This window comes from Aspergillus multicolor (assembly GCF_047715735.1).
Source record: "Aspergillus multicolor strain CBS 133.54 unplaced genomic scaffold BDW74scaffold_3, whole genome shotgun sequence".
Lineage (NCBI taxonomy): Eukaryota > Fungi > Ascomycota > Eurotiomycetes > Eurotiales > Aspergillaceae > Aspergillus > Aspergillus multicolor.
The window spans coordinates 1,482,372-1,495,603 of NW_027395954.1; the positions used below are offsets into that span (position 1 = coordinate 1,482,372).

Here is a 13,232-nt window from a genome sequence, read left to right on the forward strand (position 1 = left end):
AGCGGTGCTGGACTTGGAGTGTGTGGCTGCCATCCCTTTCCCCGGACTCTGTGTATCTATATTATCGCCTTCGTCTTCAGGGCAATTCAGAGGTGAAGCTGTCATGATGTTGTGGTTTGGTTGGCGGCCCCGCAGCCGACGACCAGGTTTTCGCGTCCCCCAGTGTCGTCAGATGCCCTTCCTGGATAGGCCAGCTATTATTAATATATATACGCTGGAAATGTGGTGTGATCCGGTCCTGGGCCTAGACAGGGATAGATAAGATTCCCTATGGAGCCCGGATATGCTTTTGAGAGTGGATTCCGACTTCAAACAGGTAAGAGCCCTAATCGAAGCCATCACAGTTGCTGTACACCAAAAGAAGGAAGAGAGGGCCTCAAAAGATTGATTGTGTGCACTGGATCGGACGCAGTGCCCCAATAGGCATTGTTGGCTGCAAATTTGATGAAATTCGAATGTCAAGGGGCCGGCGCCTGCCCCAATAGTGCCCATTATATCATGTTTTCTTTTCTTTTCTGGCTTTCTGTTCCTGAGCAGTGGGATGCATCTCAATATGACTTCTGTGGACCATGCTCCGTACGCACACACCGTTCTGCAATGTAGGCGACCTGATCACTCACAAAGAGACGTGGCGGATGAGATGCACTCGAACCTGATGAGACCTCTGTCGACAACTTCCTATTGAAGGAAACCTTGGCCAGGCGACGCGACTCGACCTGAAATTCGATATGTTCATCGGCAGAACCGGGTCGATGGGTTCTTGAGCGTCCATGTGGGCATGAGTGTGGGCTGGCGCTGCTTTGTTTTCCGTATTTTACTCGTAATCTGTGACGGAGCTGGACACGCGATCTAGCCCGATCGTGCCTAGCTCCGTCACGCGGTTAGTCAGAAATGACGGGGGCTGCCGCGATTGGCCGCGTGGTGCAAGGGTGGGCGGTGCGTGGGCTTACCACCCCCTCCGTGCTTCCCGGCCTCAACCCCTCTCCCACCAAGACCGCCTCACTGTCACGACCCAGCGATCGCCCCGACGCTTCTGCCCACGACCGCGCGCCTGCTCGCACCCCTCGCTCGCTCCCTTTCTTTTTGACCAGCCGGGCCTCCCACTCCCACTTCTGACTTTCTCCTCATCACATTCAATATCCCCCCTCTTCTCTTTCCTCCTCCCTCCTCTCCTCTCTTCTTCCCCTCTTCCCATCCTTCTCTCTCTATATTCAACACCTTTTCTCTCTCTCTCTCTTTCAACAGTATTGTTCTGAGTTGCTTGTCTGTCTGCCTTTCGGCCACACACTCTGTGTTTGCACCCCTCGTCCGCCTGTGGCTGGACCTCCACCTAGAATAATCCCACCTCGAAGCTTTCTTCGCGTCCAAGGAATGATCAGACATCAACTCGAATCCATATCATCAGCCCGCCTCCAGAACCGGTGTGAAGCCACTAACGGGACGATACCACGCTTGTCCGCGCTGTCGTTGTCGTGCTAAGAACTCTGGTCGTCCGACTGTCGCGATACACACCGTCTTGAGAAATGGCCCCTAGCGCATCAAGTACGGCGAACAACTCGCCTGCCAAAAAGACAACCGCCCCCGAGAAGAAATACAAATGCCAGTTCTGCAACCGCGCGTTCAGTAGAAGCGAGCACCGCAGCCGGCATGAGCGTTCCCGTAAGTCCTGTCCCTCGGATCTTTTGTTACTACCTCGGATGATCCTTCGATCTCAACACAGACCACGGAGTGTGCTGACTAGGTGGAATAGACACGAAAGAACGTCCTTTCAAATGCTTAAAGTGCAGGAGCACATTTGTTCGCAGAGACCTTTTGCTTCGACATGACCGAACTGTTCATGCGAAAGACGGTGGCGTTCCCCTCGTATCGGAGGGGCGCCGCCGTGGAGGAGCGGGTGTTCGCAAGGCTTCTTCTCCAGCCCCTTCCAAGCCCTCGGTCACAATTGATCCCACCACATTGGAACAAATAGAGGCAAGCAGCGATGGTATGGTCGACCTTGAAACCGCAGCCATGTTGATGACAGATTTCCAACATAAGGCTGCAGCAGCCGTGACCGGCCAGATCCACGATCGCGCCGAGTCCGATCGCTCTTTTTCCCCCGGACGCGGTTCTCTCCTCGAACATCCCGTCTCATATCTATCCAGCAACAGCAACGCGACATTACCGCAAATGCCTTGGGACTCGTTGATGTCGCCCACCGATGCGAAACATCACCTTTCCCCATTCGTATCTCAGGATGCCGCTGAATCCCACGGTCTCATAGACCGCCATGTATCTGACTCGCTGCCCCCGTCCCTGCACTCGTTGGTCAACTCCCTTCCTGTATCGGGCAACTCCACACCTAATGCTTTGTCTCCCTACCCGTCGATGACTGGGCCTGTCAGCCCAGTCAATTATCGTCGATCGCCGGGACCTAGTCAGGCTTTGACGCTGCCCAAGGCGCCTCAAGTTGCCAACGACCTCGAGCGCAACCAGATCGTGGAGCGCATTCGTCTTGCCGACTCTCTGGGTGTGCTTCCTGAATCATTCCAGCTCCCTGCGACACCCGCGCTGAACAAGTATCTTTCTACTTACTTCAACTTATATCATCACCATCTTCCATTCCTGCACCAGGAGTCGTTCAAGCCCACCACAGCCTCTACGCCCCTATTGCTTGCCGTCCTTTCCATCGGAGCTCTGTACACCTTTGAACGGCAACACGCTTTCATGCTTCACGTTGGGTCGAAGATGCTTGTCAACCAGTTCCTTCAGCACAAGGACAACTTTGATTCGAGGAAGTGTCCTCTGTGGGCTATGCAGAGCACTTTGCTGAACATGATTTTTGAGAGCTGGAGCGGAGACCCGAAGGGTTTGGAGTGGACTTGCTCAATCAAGAGTCTCCTTGCCAATGTGAGTCGTTACACCCTGTTTAGTGTGAGAAAACAGCTAACAATGCATAGATGGTCGCCGGTAACCGATACCAGCTCAAGCTTCGTACGGAGGGTCGTGAAGGACGCCAGCCAACCCGGGAGGAATGGATTGAAGATGAATCATGCCGCCGCACTTACTATGCTGTGTACATTTTCTTCGGCATGCTCACCTTGACCTTCAACCACACTCCCGCAATGAGCTTTGATGAGTTCGACAACTTGGAGTTGCCCTCGTCTGAATCCATGTGGAACCTCGATGTCAATGATGATGAGGCGTGGCGCCGAAGCTTGGCCTCGTCCTCGTCGATGACCGTTCGTGAGGCGCACGACTGCCTTTTCCAAGGCGATCAAACCCGCTACAGCGCGTTCGCGACTCGTGTTCTTATCAATGCTCTGTTTCTGCAGGTCTGGAACCACAAGAGAAGCTTCGAGGCTCTTCAGGATGTTGTTACTGAGTACAAGCTCCGCCTCGCATTGGAGACTTGGGAGAACTCGCTCGAGGTTTGCGAGCCCGAGACCATTGTTGTTCCTCTTAGTACTCCTCAGAACGGCCACCCGCTTATCTTCAACTCGATGGCCGTCTATCGCAACACTCGTGCTCGCCTTGAGGTTGACTTGAAGTCCATCCAGGAAGCCCTGCGCTACCACTCTTCCTACGAAGTTGCAGCTGCAATGACTGTCGCCCGCGAGAAGGTCAAGCGATCCCAAGAGATGAACAAGGTCATCCAGTCATGCTTTGAATGTATAGAGATTGCCGCCATTCAAGGAATCAACTGGGTTGCCAAGACCTCTGCTACCAATTGGAGTGTCGAACACCCGCTTTGCGGGCTGGACCTGATGGTCATTCTCAGCCTCTGGCTTTATCGCCTGGAACATGACGACGAGCCTGCCTCAGAGGCAGAGATGGCCATCTACAACAAGGTCCGGAATCTGTTCGATGACGATGCCGTCGACTCCTGTGGTAAACTCAGCTCCACCGTGGCCCGTACATGGGGTAGCATCCTAGACGGTGTGGTGGTTTGGGGGTAAGTTATCTCTTTGATCAAAGAGACATGAATTGTATAGCTAACTTTATAATAGTATTACCAAGCTCATGGGCGAGTCATTCAAACTCCACTCTCAGGCCTTGGTTGGCTATGAGGACTCGCTACGAGTCGCCAAAGACCAGCCTATTCACGCTGTGCCAACAAAGTCACTTGCTAGTGTCGGCACCGCATACTAGCTTACCACCATTTGCATGAAGGGTCACGACCCTGAACCGATTTAATCCGTCGCTCGTTACAACATCTAGGGTTCTGCTACCCTGTCCTCTCCTTACTGTCTGTCTTTACGCTTGTTTGGGTCTGCAATCTCGGAATCTTGGGTCGGGGAACGGATGCAAGAAGGTAGGCGGCGAATTTTTGTTTTCTGGGAGGCTACGACCTGGACCGCCGCATAATGCTTCTTGCTGGTGTTTCCCGACTTTCTCATTGAATGTTTCTGCATATTGCTCTTATGTTTTTGCGAGAGCCCACGGGAGTCCGGTGTGATTTTCATGTTTTCGTGGGCTGTTCCTTCTTGGTAACATCTCAACACCCGGCTGGTCCTGTGTGTTCTTCTCTGGCACATGATGGAGTTCTTCTTTCAATCACCTTCTACATACTAATACTGGAGGTTAGCCATACCCTCTTGTGCGCGCCAGCTTTTTGTCTGATTGCCAGTCGAGCCTACAACTTGACTATTGATACCTTATCTTTTTTCTTGTTACATATTTTCTTTCGCTTCCCTCTTTCCACTTTTTGAATATTCTTTGATTTTTGCCTGCCATTTGGACCATGGGCCATTTTTTTTGTTTAATGTCTGTTAGAATCGTTCTGATGTTATGTGTCTATGCCATATCCCCCCGCCTGTTACGTTGATAGCTCTTTCCTGTTTTTATGCGTTTTCTCTTCTCAGCAGCTTGTTTATCTTTATCAGTTTGCACTGCATTGTTCTGCATATTTATTGTTATCGTTATTTGCCTCTGTTGAAAGAACGTCATCTCATTTTTCTTTCTCATCTCGACTTAAAGTTGCACATGCTTTGCTTTGCTCGCGTTGTAGTACCCCTGTACTATAAGTAATTTGATCACAAAATGCAAGTTGGTTTGGCGGGGAAATTTTGTTCGATGCCGTGTCTGCTCACCGGAGTAGGTTCTCTCTCTGGGTAGCTTCGTAGGTTGTAGGATACTCTGCAGACTAGCCGTAGCTATCCAAGAATCGGCCTTTATGCGATCATTGACAGACGTACTCTCCTGATTTGGATACTGCTCTGGTAGATCAGCTCGAGCAGGAGTTCTTCATATTAACATTATGCATTATAATAGGTCTATATACTAGTATTTACTTAAGAGGATCACCCACAAACCGGCTCTACAAACCCAACAGTCCATCTCAGCGACCCGGTAATGATCACGAAGAACCCCAATGCCACAACTACACTCGTGACTCCATAGATATACGCCTGTATCCGCTTCGCTAGCCCATTCAATTCCGCCACCCACGTACTCACGGTGGTCGCGCACCCACAGAACCCATCCATCACACCCTGCAGCACCTGGCAGCTTACCAGCACAGATGCCCCAATATCCCCAACACGCTGGAGATCATAGCACATAGCCAGAATGATTGTGCCGAGGATATTAACAGCAAAAGTGCCGAGCGGGAACGAGGGGATGCGAGCGTTCAACCACAGCGAGACGTAGAAGCGGAGGAGACAGCCTAGGGGCGCGAAGACGATTGCGAAGACGGCGTCGCCGCGCCAGGCTTTATGTCCGGTTGGCGGGAAGACTGCAAGGAAGATCGTTCCTATCCAGCAGCCTAGGCCGAGGAAGGCGAAGAGGGGGTCGAGGATGCGCCGAATTAGGCGGAAGGAGAGGGTATGTGGGATTGGGAGATGGTTGATGCCGAGCGCGAGGTGGGAGCCGGCGATGAGGGCGGCGAGACTGAGGGAGACGGTTGTTAGGAGAACTGCGATCAGGGCCATAAAGCTGTAGCCGCCCTTGCGGGAGGTGGGGGTTGCGGTTGGGAGGTCGGGGGAGACGAGGTCGTTGGAGAGGGCGAAAAAGATGTCGCGGATGAAGGAGGAGAAGGAGGTGAAGGAGCCGCAGAAGCCGGTCGTGAGGCCGATGTAGAGGGGGATGGTCTTCTTGACGGCTTTGTGGCGCTTGGACTCTTCGGTTTTGTCGTTGCTGGTGTTGGGCTTGCCCCATTCCTCGCGAAAGATGTTCTTGTCTTCGAGGAAGAAGCCCATGAGCAAGGATCCTCCGACATTTGCCCAGAGCACGCCTGTTGCGACGGGCGCGCCGGGGTAGAATGTCAAGGCTTGGAGACCGAGGCGGGCGAGAGTGCCGAAGATGGAGAAGAAGATGAGGTAAGAGAGGGTGTAGAGGGTTGTCGCGGAGGAGGAGAGTTGTTGCGATTCGGTGGATAGTCCATTTTCGGATCGAGGGACATGACGCTCTGGCTCTGGATATGCTTCCTGGTCTTCGGGCTTGTCTGCGAAGTGACCGTTGGATTGTCGCTGCGGAGCCGATTCGGTCGTCGGAGGCGGCGCTTGGGTCTCGGGGAGACGACCCTCCACGTTGTCGCTGGGACGAGAATTATCGACGTCCGAGGACATTGCGATTGTCCTTGTGCCCGCGCAATGGCGTCACGCGTCTGTTTGTTTTGTTGCCGTGAGGAGATCATGAGGGGAAGAAAATGCGTCGCCGGTTAGCCTCATGACTAAAGCCGGGCGAGTGGGTCGGAAGAGATGGAGCCATTGCCCTGCTTATCAGGTTATCAGTATCAGGCAGTATCAGGGTGGCAGCGAGATAAGAGTTGGAGACAATGAGGAGCAGGGTTGCAGATGAAGCCGGAGGAGGCCGCAGGGGATGCATTCTTAAGAACTGGAGGTGAGGCAGGTGACTTGGCCTCCTGCATTGTATCTTTACCCCTCATCTGCTTCTCTGTCATCACCGCTAGTTCTCGAATCTCCTAGATACATACCATTGACCTTATCGACTCTACCTACTTACCTATTTTCCCATCATGACGCTTCCTTCTAACGTCCACATCTCCTCTCACCCCCTCCTTCAAGCTAAGGTCTCTCAGTTGCGGTCCTCCTCAACGACAACCCGTGAGACCCGCAACCTGGTCAATGAGATCGCAACAATTCTAGGCGTTGAGGCCTTTGCTGGCTGGAAATCTGCGGGCACAGGGAAAACTGTACGATCTCACATCTTACCCTGGACCTAATACACATTGCAAGTACTAAAAGCAGTAGGATTCCACGCCATTGGGCATCGAATATGAAACAAAGACAATTGACCCCGCCAACATCGCGCTGGTCCCAATCCTCCGTTCAGGACTGGGCATGATTGACGGTATACAACCAGTGCCAACCCCAGACTCAAGATGCCAGGTATTGACAAGTACTAAGCAATAAACGACCTTCTCCCCTCCCCTGTTCCAATCTATCACCTCGGCCTCTTCCGCGAGCGCTTCTCCCTCCAGCCCGTCGAATACTACAACAACCTCCCCTACAACCGCCCCGAATCCTCCTCATCTGCCGGGCCAGATCCCACCAGCGTCAACACAGCCGCTGCGTCTGTGGCCGTCCTGCTCGATCCGATCATTGCAACCGGTGGCACCGCCGAGGCCGCCATCCAGCTCTTACACGAATGGGGCGTGCAGCGCGTTGTCATGCTGAGTGTGCTGGGTTCCGAGGACGGTGTTAAGCGTGCGGCCGAGTGTTGGCCTGAGGGCGTGGAGGTGTGGATGGGCGCCATTGATGAACGGTGTAACGAGCGCGGTATGATCGTGCCGGGGCTGGGGGATATCGGGGACCGGCTGTTTGTTGCTATTGGGAAGTAGTTTCCAGTATGGTTCCTGTCTGCTGGTGTTTCTGTTTCCCTTTGATTGCATCCATAGAGAAGAAACTACATTCTTATGTTCCTGACATCTCCATGGATCTATAGATATATACCCTATGGTTGGTAGACCTATTCGACCTTAAAGCGACTCCCAATCCAACTATACTCCTACTAGTGAACTCAGTATTTGTATCATAAGATAATCGCCCAATGAAAACGCCCACAAGGTACTATATATACACATCCAAAGTATCCAATCCCTCATATCTCATATGGCATGCGCATGCGCATGCCAACCCTCAAGACAACCCCATAGGATTCGACATCGCCCTCGCCCTCCCACCACCTATACCACCAGCCCCATTTCGTCTCCCCATCCCCTCCCCCCCATTCGCACTCGCATGGGCAGCATCCGGCCTCGTCACCTCCGCCCGCCCGTTAAAGAACTCCTGATTCAGCATCTTCTCATGGATCCCACCGCGCCCATGGTGCACGCCCTGCGCAATAAGGCGCTGCCGGCGCACCCGGTCTTTTTCTTCCTCAGCGCGCTCGATGCCTGTTTGTGTTTATTAGCCGGTGTTTTTTCTTTGTACTTTTTTTTTTCTAGGACTTGGTGCTTTGTTGTAGAGAACAACGAATGACTCGACTCGGCTGAGCGTCAAAGCATGGAGTATGGAACTGCGGGGTAAGCAGAGGACAGAACGTGTAACGCACCCCTCCAAATCACAGCGTAGACACCCATAATGACCAGCGACGCGCAGATGAAGCCGAAGAGGATGCCTAGTTCGCGGGCGATGGGGACAGACGACGAGGGGATCTCGGGCGGGATGTTATTGTACGCATTTGCGATGGGGGAGGCGGTAGTGGTAGTGGTAGTGGTAGTGGTAGTGGTAGTGGTAGTCAACATCGTCAGTGAGTATTTCGGGAATTTATTGCGTAATGTCAGGCGCTTGTTTGTTCGATAGCAAGGCTAGGTTAGACCCATTCAATTCAGAAACAAGACGACGATCGATTCGATAGTAGCTGAGGTATCCTGGACAGGATAATGAAAGAACTAGAATTAACTGCAGGGTTATAACAATAGTGATAACCCCCCGCCATTCAGCAAGCCAGCAAGCCAAGGCTGTGCCCTGGCTACTCAAGGCTGCAGGGTGTGGTTGTCATCTCGCCTGGGCAGTGACTGACTGTGACGGGAGCGTGACTGAGGCTGTACGCTGGCTCTCGTACCTTGTGGTGGGACAAGCCAGCCGGGGCCAGACTTGACTGGCTGCCCACATGCGAGGCCTTTGTCCGGTGGGGGTTTAAAGTAACCGGGCTTTTCCCTTGGGAAGCTCGGGGTTGAGGACAAAGAGGTGGCCAAGCATGGTTGCCTTTGGTCCATGGTTCAGTGGTTGCAAACGTGAAGTCGGGTTGGGGTCGAAGTACACTATACTTGAGGAGATACAAGCAGGGATCGGCTCCTTCGTGCGGAGATGGATGGGGGCGTCGTCATAGCCCTGACGGCTGCCTGGGAACTATTGCAAGAATCTTCGATTGAAGACCCTTTAAGACGCTCAGAATAGATCTAGTGTATTTAGATTGAAGAAGTATATTCGTTCACTGAGCCAAACAAGTGATATCATGTACACGTACAAAACCCAAGCAATCCTGTTCTATACATGGCCTGGGGTATGGTAGGTAGGTAAGTAGGTCGATAGGCAGGTCGGTAGGTAGGTATAAATGCAAGCATAGCACTGCAGGGGCATAGGGTCTGCAGAGGCGAAGAGAAAAAGAAATCGTTAAATCCTCCCGGTATTAGTGTGGTCGTAGATAATCGATGAAGAATGCGCGCTGGATGCAAGACGCTCATGCAGCAAGATAATAAAAATAGGGATCAAGAGAGTCCAAGCGTCCCCAGGGACGAAGAAGAAGCGAAGAGAAGCGACAAAACTGCATAGCTCCGGATGCAGGTGCGCTCCTTGGTTTGTCGGCAGAGAAGCAGCGGGATGTGCAGTTCATCAGGCTAGGCGAGGACTACCCAAGCATCACAGCTGCCATGGTTGTGCAGGTTAGCCCAATGGCCATTCCTATCCACGGCGTCTGTCCCAATGTGCCTTCACTCCGCTTCGTCAACTCGGTAGATGATCTCCGTGTCCGTAGGGAAAGCGCCGTCCTCCGGAGAAGAGGGATGGCTATCGTGTCTGCCTTCGTTGGAGCGTCTGCGACTTGGAGGTGGAGCATCTGTTGCGCTTCGGATTGTATCTGGGGCACGTCTTCCGGTGTCGTCTGCACGTCTGGTAGAGGTCTTAAGGGAATGCCGTTCTGTAGTGACGGGCTAGGAGCGACGGCGTGCGGGATAGACTCAGCCGCAACAAGGGCAGCCGCGGGAGCGAGGCAGAGAAGAAGTGTGGAGGGCTTCATTGTGATGTAAACTTGTGTATTTGGTGACGTCCGGAGGTTGGGTTGGTTATGCGCGTCGGGAGGATCAATAGGGGGTTGCGACTGCGATGGCTCGGTGATTATTGTCTCACTTTCTGGAGGCTGCAAAGGTCTAGTCGGCGCGATCTGGGGCGGCTGAGAGATAAATAAACGAGCCGTCTGGTGAGCGGAGTCGGTAAGGGCGAGGGCCCAGGGCGAGACCGGTTGTTGAAACGAGTGGCAGGTCAACCTCCTGAGACCACCGCTATCCCAAAGCTAGAGCGGAAATCAAACCAATCTGCGCGCCAGCACAACATCAACCACAATTGCCGAACCCAGAAGCTCTACCGGCATATATTTCAAGCGCAGGATAACATGAGCTGGGATGAGCAGTCCAAGCACGTTCGGTTCGTGCAAAGGAGAAAGAGGGCAGCTGGAGGTGGGAAATTTGAATGGAGCAGCAAAACAACCTTGAGCAGTGAGGGCCAAAGGGGCAGGAAAAGTCCCTTGCCCTGCTCCATAGTGGGTCTGTGCCTGCAATACACGGCTGCTCATTGGCCACCCGTCTGCCGCAAGGTTAGCGTGGGCCGATCGCTGTCTCGTGCAACCTTCCGAAGCTTGTCGGCCAACGAGACCGCACCGGCTCCCTCTTGGCAGAAGAATTGGACCAATAACCATGGGACGGCACAGAGCGCCCCATCTTGTGTGACGCAACAGCACCAATCAACCAGGGTTCACTAAAATATCAAGATTCAAGGCAGGTATAACGCTTATAACTATAGTTACCAGAGCAATAAGGCTGCAGAGTAGTCGGTACTTCGTAGCTGCGGATGACGACATGTATCTATCTTACTTGGATAGCCGGCCCCAGCGGGGTAGTAGTTTGACAACTTGACGTGCATCATAGTATCTTCTCCCAGTCCGGAGTCACGGTGAACTTGCCGCTAAGCTGTCCCATAGCCCACACCTTGTGCTCGTCATCCGGCATCTCCTCCGTCACATTCGGCGGCGTCGACACGATCAGCGCTTCTTGCAGGAAGTCAACGGCCGTTGCGCGGTCCAGTTCGAAGCTGATCCCTCCCCAGTCCATTGTCACCCGGCCCGATGCGTGCACGTTGAGCTTGCCAGCCTGTCCCGCCCTGAGCTGCCAGTCTGCGGCTGTGACAACCTTGGATTGCGTGTTTGTGGCGGTGTCCTCATCTTGGCCGTCGAGGACTTCAACGTCGTCTTCGTGCTTGAGTGCAGGTGTTTCCGATGTCCCGTTCTGCCCCGCGCTTCGAGGCGCAGTGGGGTTGGGGATCGGCGTCGCTTCGCTGTCAAGATTTGCTCCGTCCGCACTAGGTTCAATGAGATTCGGTGTGATGGGAGGGAACTGCATCAGGAAGAGCTGGCCGGTGAGTTTATCATCCTGGATTTCTTCCTCACCCTCTTCACCTTCCTTCTTTTCCTTGTCTTGGTCGTCCGTCGTAGCCTCGGCGCCCTCTGCGGCTTCAGTTGGTTTTGTAGGAGGCTCTTTGGTGAAAAGATCCTTGATCAATTCAAGATCTTCGGCATGCCGATCGTATTCTTCAATATCTTCCTTGGTCCGTAGTAAACTCTTTGGGTCCTTCACTGCAGGCACCGCAGGCACGGATGGCTCCCTCGACCCCAGCTTCCGTCGTACCTTCACCTTCGGTGCAGGCAATAGCCCATCGTCCGTCGTAACTGGCTCTTCCGCATAAGGGACATCTGTCATTGCCTGGTCGTTATCCGTCGGCTCCTGTTTCACCTGTGCTTCGCCCTCAGTGGGTGTTTCGTCGTCATCTTGCACAAAGAGTGCATCGTCTTGAGATTTCTCCTTCGCCTGCTGTCGAAGTTCAGCAGACTTGGCTGTACTGGACTCCATGTTCACGCTGACCACTCGTTCTTCGTGCTCATGTCTCTCCACGCGAATCGGGCGCAGACCCGACTCCCTCGCGCTTCCCAAAACCATCTTCCCCTTGCGCTTCTTCTTCTTCTCGAGTATCGCGTCCTCATCGTCGTCATCCGCATCGCTTTCCAGATTGATCCTGTCAATGCTGACCCTGATATCCCCATCGCTCTCATCCGAAGAATAGCCACCTCCCGGCGCTCCAGTCATCGATTTGCTCCTCCGCGACATAGATGTAGCCCTAGAATCACCACCACCAAATCTCGAACCACCGCGGCCCCTTCGTCCAGCGAGCCCAGAGCCCAATGGACCGGCCGCACCAGCCATCCCCATCGGGCCGCCCCGTCCACGCCCAGCAAATCCTGCTCGTCCCCGCGCTGCGAGGTTTGCCTTTCCACGCGCAATAGCCGCGGCCTCCGCTAACCGCTCCGCATTGCGCTCGGCCTCGAGTTTCTCAATCGCCTCTCGTTCTTCCTTGCTGCGTCGTCCTACCGCGCGCGGCTTGTATTTTAGAGTCGGTTTCGACGGCTCTCCGCTTCCAGGTCCTGCGCTTGTGGGACCGGGCCCGGGCCCAATGCTCCCCGAGGGTGCCCGCTTCTTAAGTGATTGTAATCGTTGCACTGGTGCTCGTGTTGATGGTCCCGACGCGGGGCTCGCGGAGGTGTTAGGCGTCGCACTGGCCCCGGAGGCAGTGCCATTGTTGTTTCGTACGGGCGCCGACGATGCACCTCGTCGGGGAACGGCTTTGGGGGGCATCGTTCGTTGTGCTCGTGATTAAACGCAAGGATGTGGAGGTAGCAGGAAGGAGATGGCCTAACAGGCCAAGTGAAAGAGAGTTAAAAGTAGTGTTATTGATGTAGATGTATAGTGCTGGACTTATGGACCAGTCAAAAAGCGATTCATTGCATGTCAGATATGTAAAGACCGACAGACTCATCGAGACGATTTTGGGCGGTAAAGAAAAATTGAAGCGCCGCCGCAGCGCGTCTAAGGCGGAAATGCGGGGCAGATAGTATATGATCCACATTAGTCCTAATATGGAAGGTACGGTCCCCGGCCAGGTCTAGTTCTTTCCTCTTGGAGCTGCCACCAAAGGTCAGGGCGATTATATTGCCGGCGTTATGCAGTCTTGGTGAACGACAGG

General features: G+C 53.6%; 5 protein-coding genes across 5 annotated transcripts; 2 read left to right on the plus strand and 3 right to left on the minus strand.

Annotated features, from left to right (window-relative positions):
* Positions 1–936: 936 nt before the first annotated feature.
* BDW74DRAFT_79321 (C2H2-type zinc finger protein) lies at positions 937–4,257 on the plus strand. Its single transcript, XM_073733746.1, has 4 exons — positions 937–1,659; positions 1,751–2,889; positions 2,940–3,934; positions 3,990–4,257. The coding sequence occupies exons 1-4, from the start codon at positions 1,524–1,526 to the stop codon at positions 4,129–4,131; spliced, it is 2,412 nt and encodes an 803-aa protein (XP_073587994.1). The 5' UTR covers positions 937–1,523; the 3' UTR covers positions 4,132–4,257.
* A 983-nt stretch (positions 4,258–5,240) lies between these two features.
* Positions 5,241–6,753, minus strand: BDW74DRAFT_79307 (FluC/FEX family fluoride channel). The gene has a single exon (XM_073733745.1). It carries the CDS (start codon positions 6,546–6,548, stop codon positions 5,283–5,285), a length of 1,266 nt encoding a protein of 421 aa, XP_073587995.1. The 5' UTR covers positions 6,549–6,753; the 3' UTR covers positions 5,241–5,282.
* BDW74DRAFT_146291 (uracil phosphoribosyltransferase) lies at positions 6,752–8,080 on the plus strand. The gene is made up of 3 exons (XM_073723318.1): positions 6,752–7,135; positions 7,194–7,293; positions 7,350–8,080. The coding sequence occupies exons 1-3, from the start codon at positions 6,959–6,961 to the stop codon at positions 7,781–7,783; spliced, it is 711 nt and encodes a 236-aa protein (XP_073587996.1). The 5' UTR covers positions 6,752–6,958; the 3' UTR covers positions 7,784–8,080.
* A 1,715-nt stretch (positions 8,081–9,795) lies between these two features.
* On the minus strand, positions 9,796–10,182 carry BDW74DRAFT_174477 (uncharacterized protein; the record flags this gene model as incomplete). The annotated part of the gene is made up of 1 exon (XM_073728045.1): positions 9,796–10,182. One exon carries the CDS (start codon positions 10,180–10,182, stop codon positions 9,796–9,798), a length of 387 nt encoding a protein of 128 aa, XP_073587997.1.
* A 479-nt stretch (positions 10,183–10,661) lies between these two features.
* Positions 10,662–12,985, minus strand: BDW74DRAFT_146295 (putative DNA-directed RNA polymerase III RPC4). Its single transcript, XM_073723319.1, has one exon. It carries the CDS (start codon positions 12,842–12,844, stop codon positions 11,081–11,083), a length of 1,764 nt encoding a protein of 587 aa, XP_073587998.1. The 5' UTR covers positions 12,845–12,985; the 3' UTR covers positions 10,662–11,080.
* Between the last annotated feature and the right edge of the window lie 247 nt (positions 12,986–13,232).

Coding starts and splice junctions, on each gene's coding strand:
- BDW74DRAFT_79321 (XM_073733746.1), top strand. CDS start 1,524: ATGGCCCCTAGCGCATCAAGTACGGCGAACAACTCGCCTGCCAAAAAG. Junction 1,660..1,750: donor CAGCCGGCATGAGCGTTCCC/GTAAGTCCTGTC, acceptor TAGGTGGAATAG/ACACGAAAGAACGTCCTTTC. Junction 3,935..3,989: donor GACGGTGTGGTGGTTTGGGG/GTAAGTTATCTC, acceptor ACTTTATAATAG/TATTACCAAGCTCATGGGCG.
- BDW74DRAFT_79307 (XM_073733745.1), bottom strand. CDS start 6,548: ATGTCCTCGGACGTCGATAATTCTCGTCCCAGCGACAACGTGGAGGGT.
- BDW74DRAFT_146291 (XM_073723318.1), top strand. CDS start 6,959: ATGACGCTTCCTTCTAACGTCCACATCTCCTCTCACCCCCTCCTTCAA. Junction 7,136..7,193: donor CTGCGGGCACAGGGAAAACT/GTACGATCTCAC, acceptor TAAAAGCAGTAG/GATTCCACGCCATTGGGCAT. Junction 7,294..7,349: donor AGGACTGGGCATGATTGACG/GTATACAACCAG, acceptor ACAAGTACTAAG/CAATAAACGACCTTCTCCCC.
- BDW74DRAFT_146295 (XM_073723319.1), bottom strand. CDS start 12,844: ATGCCCCCCAAAGCCGTTCCCCGACGAGGTGCATCGTCGGCGCCCGTA.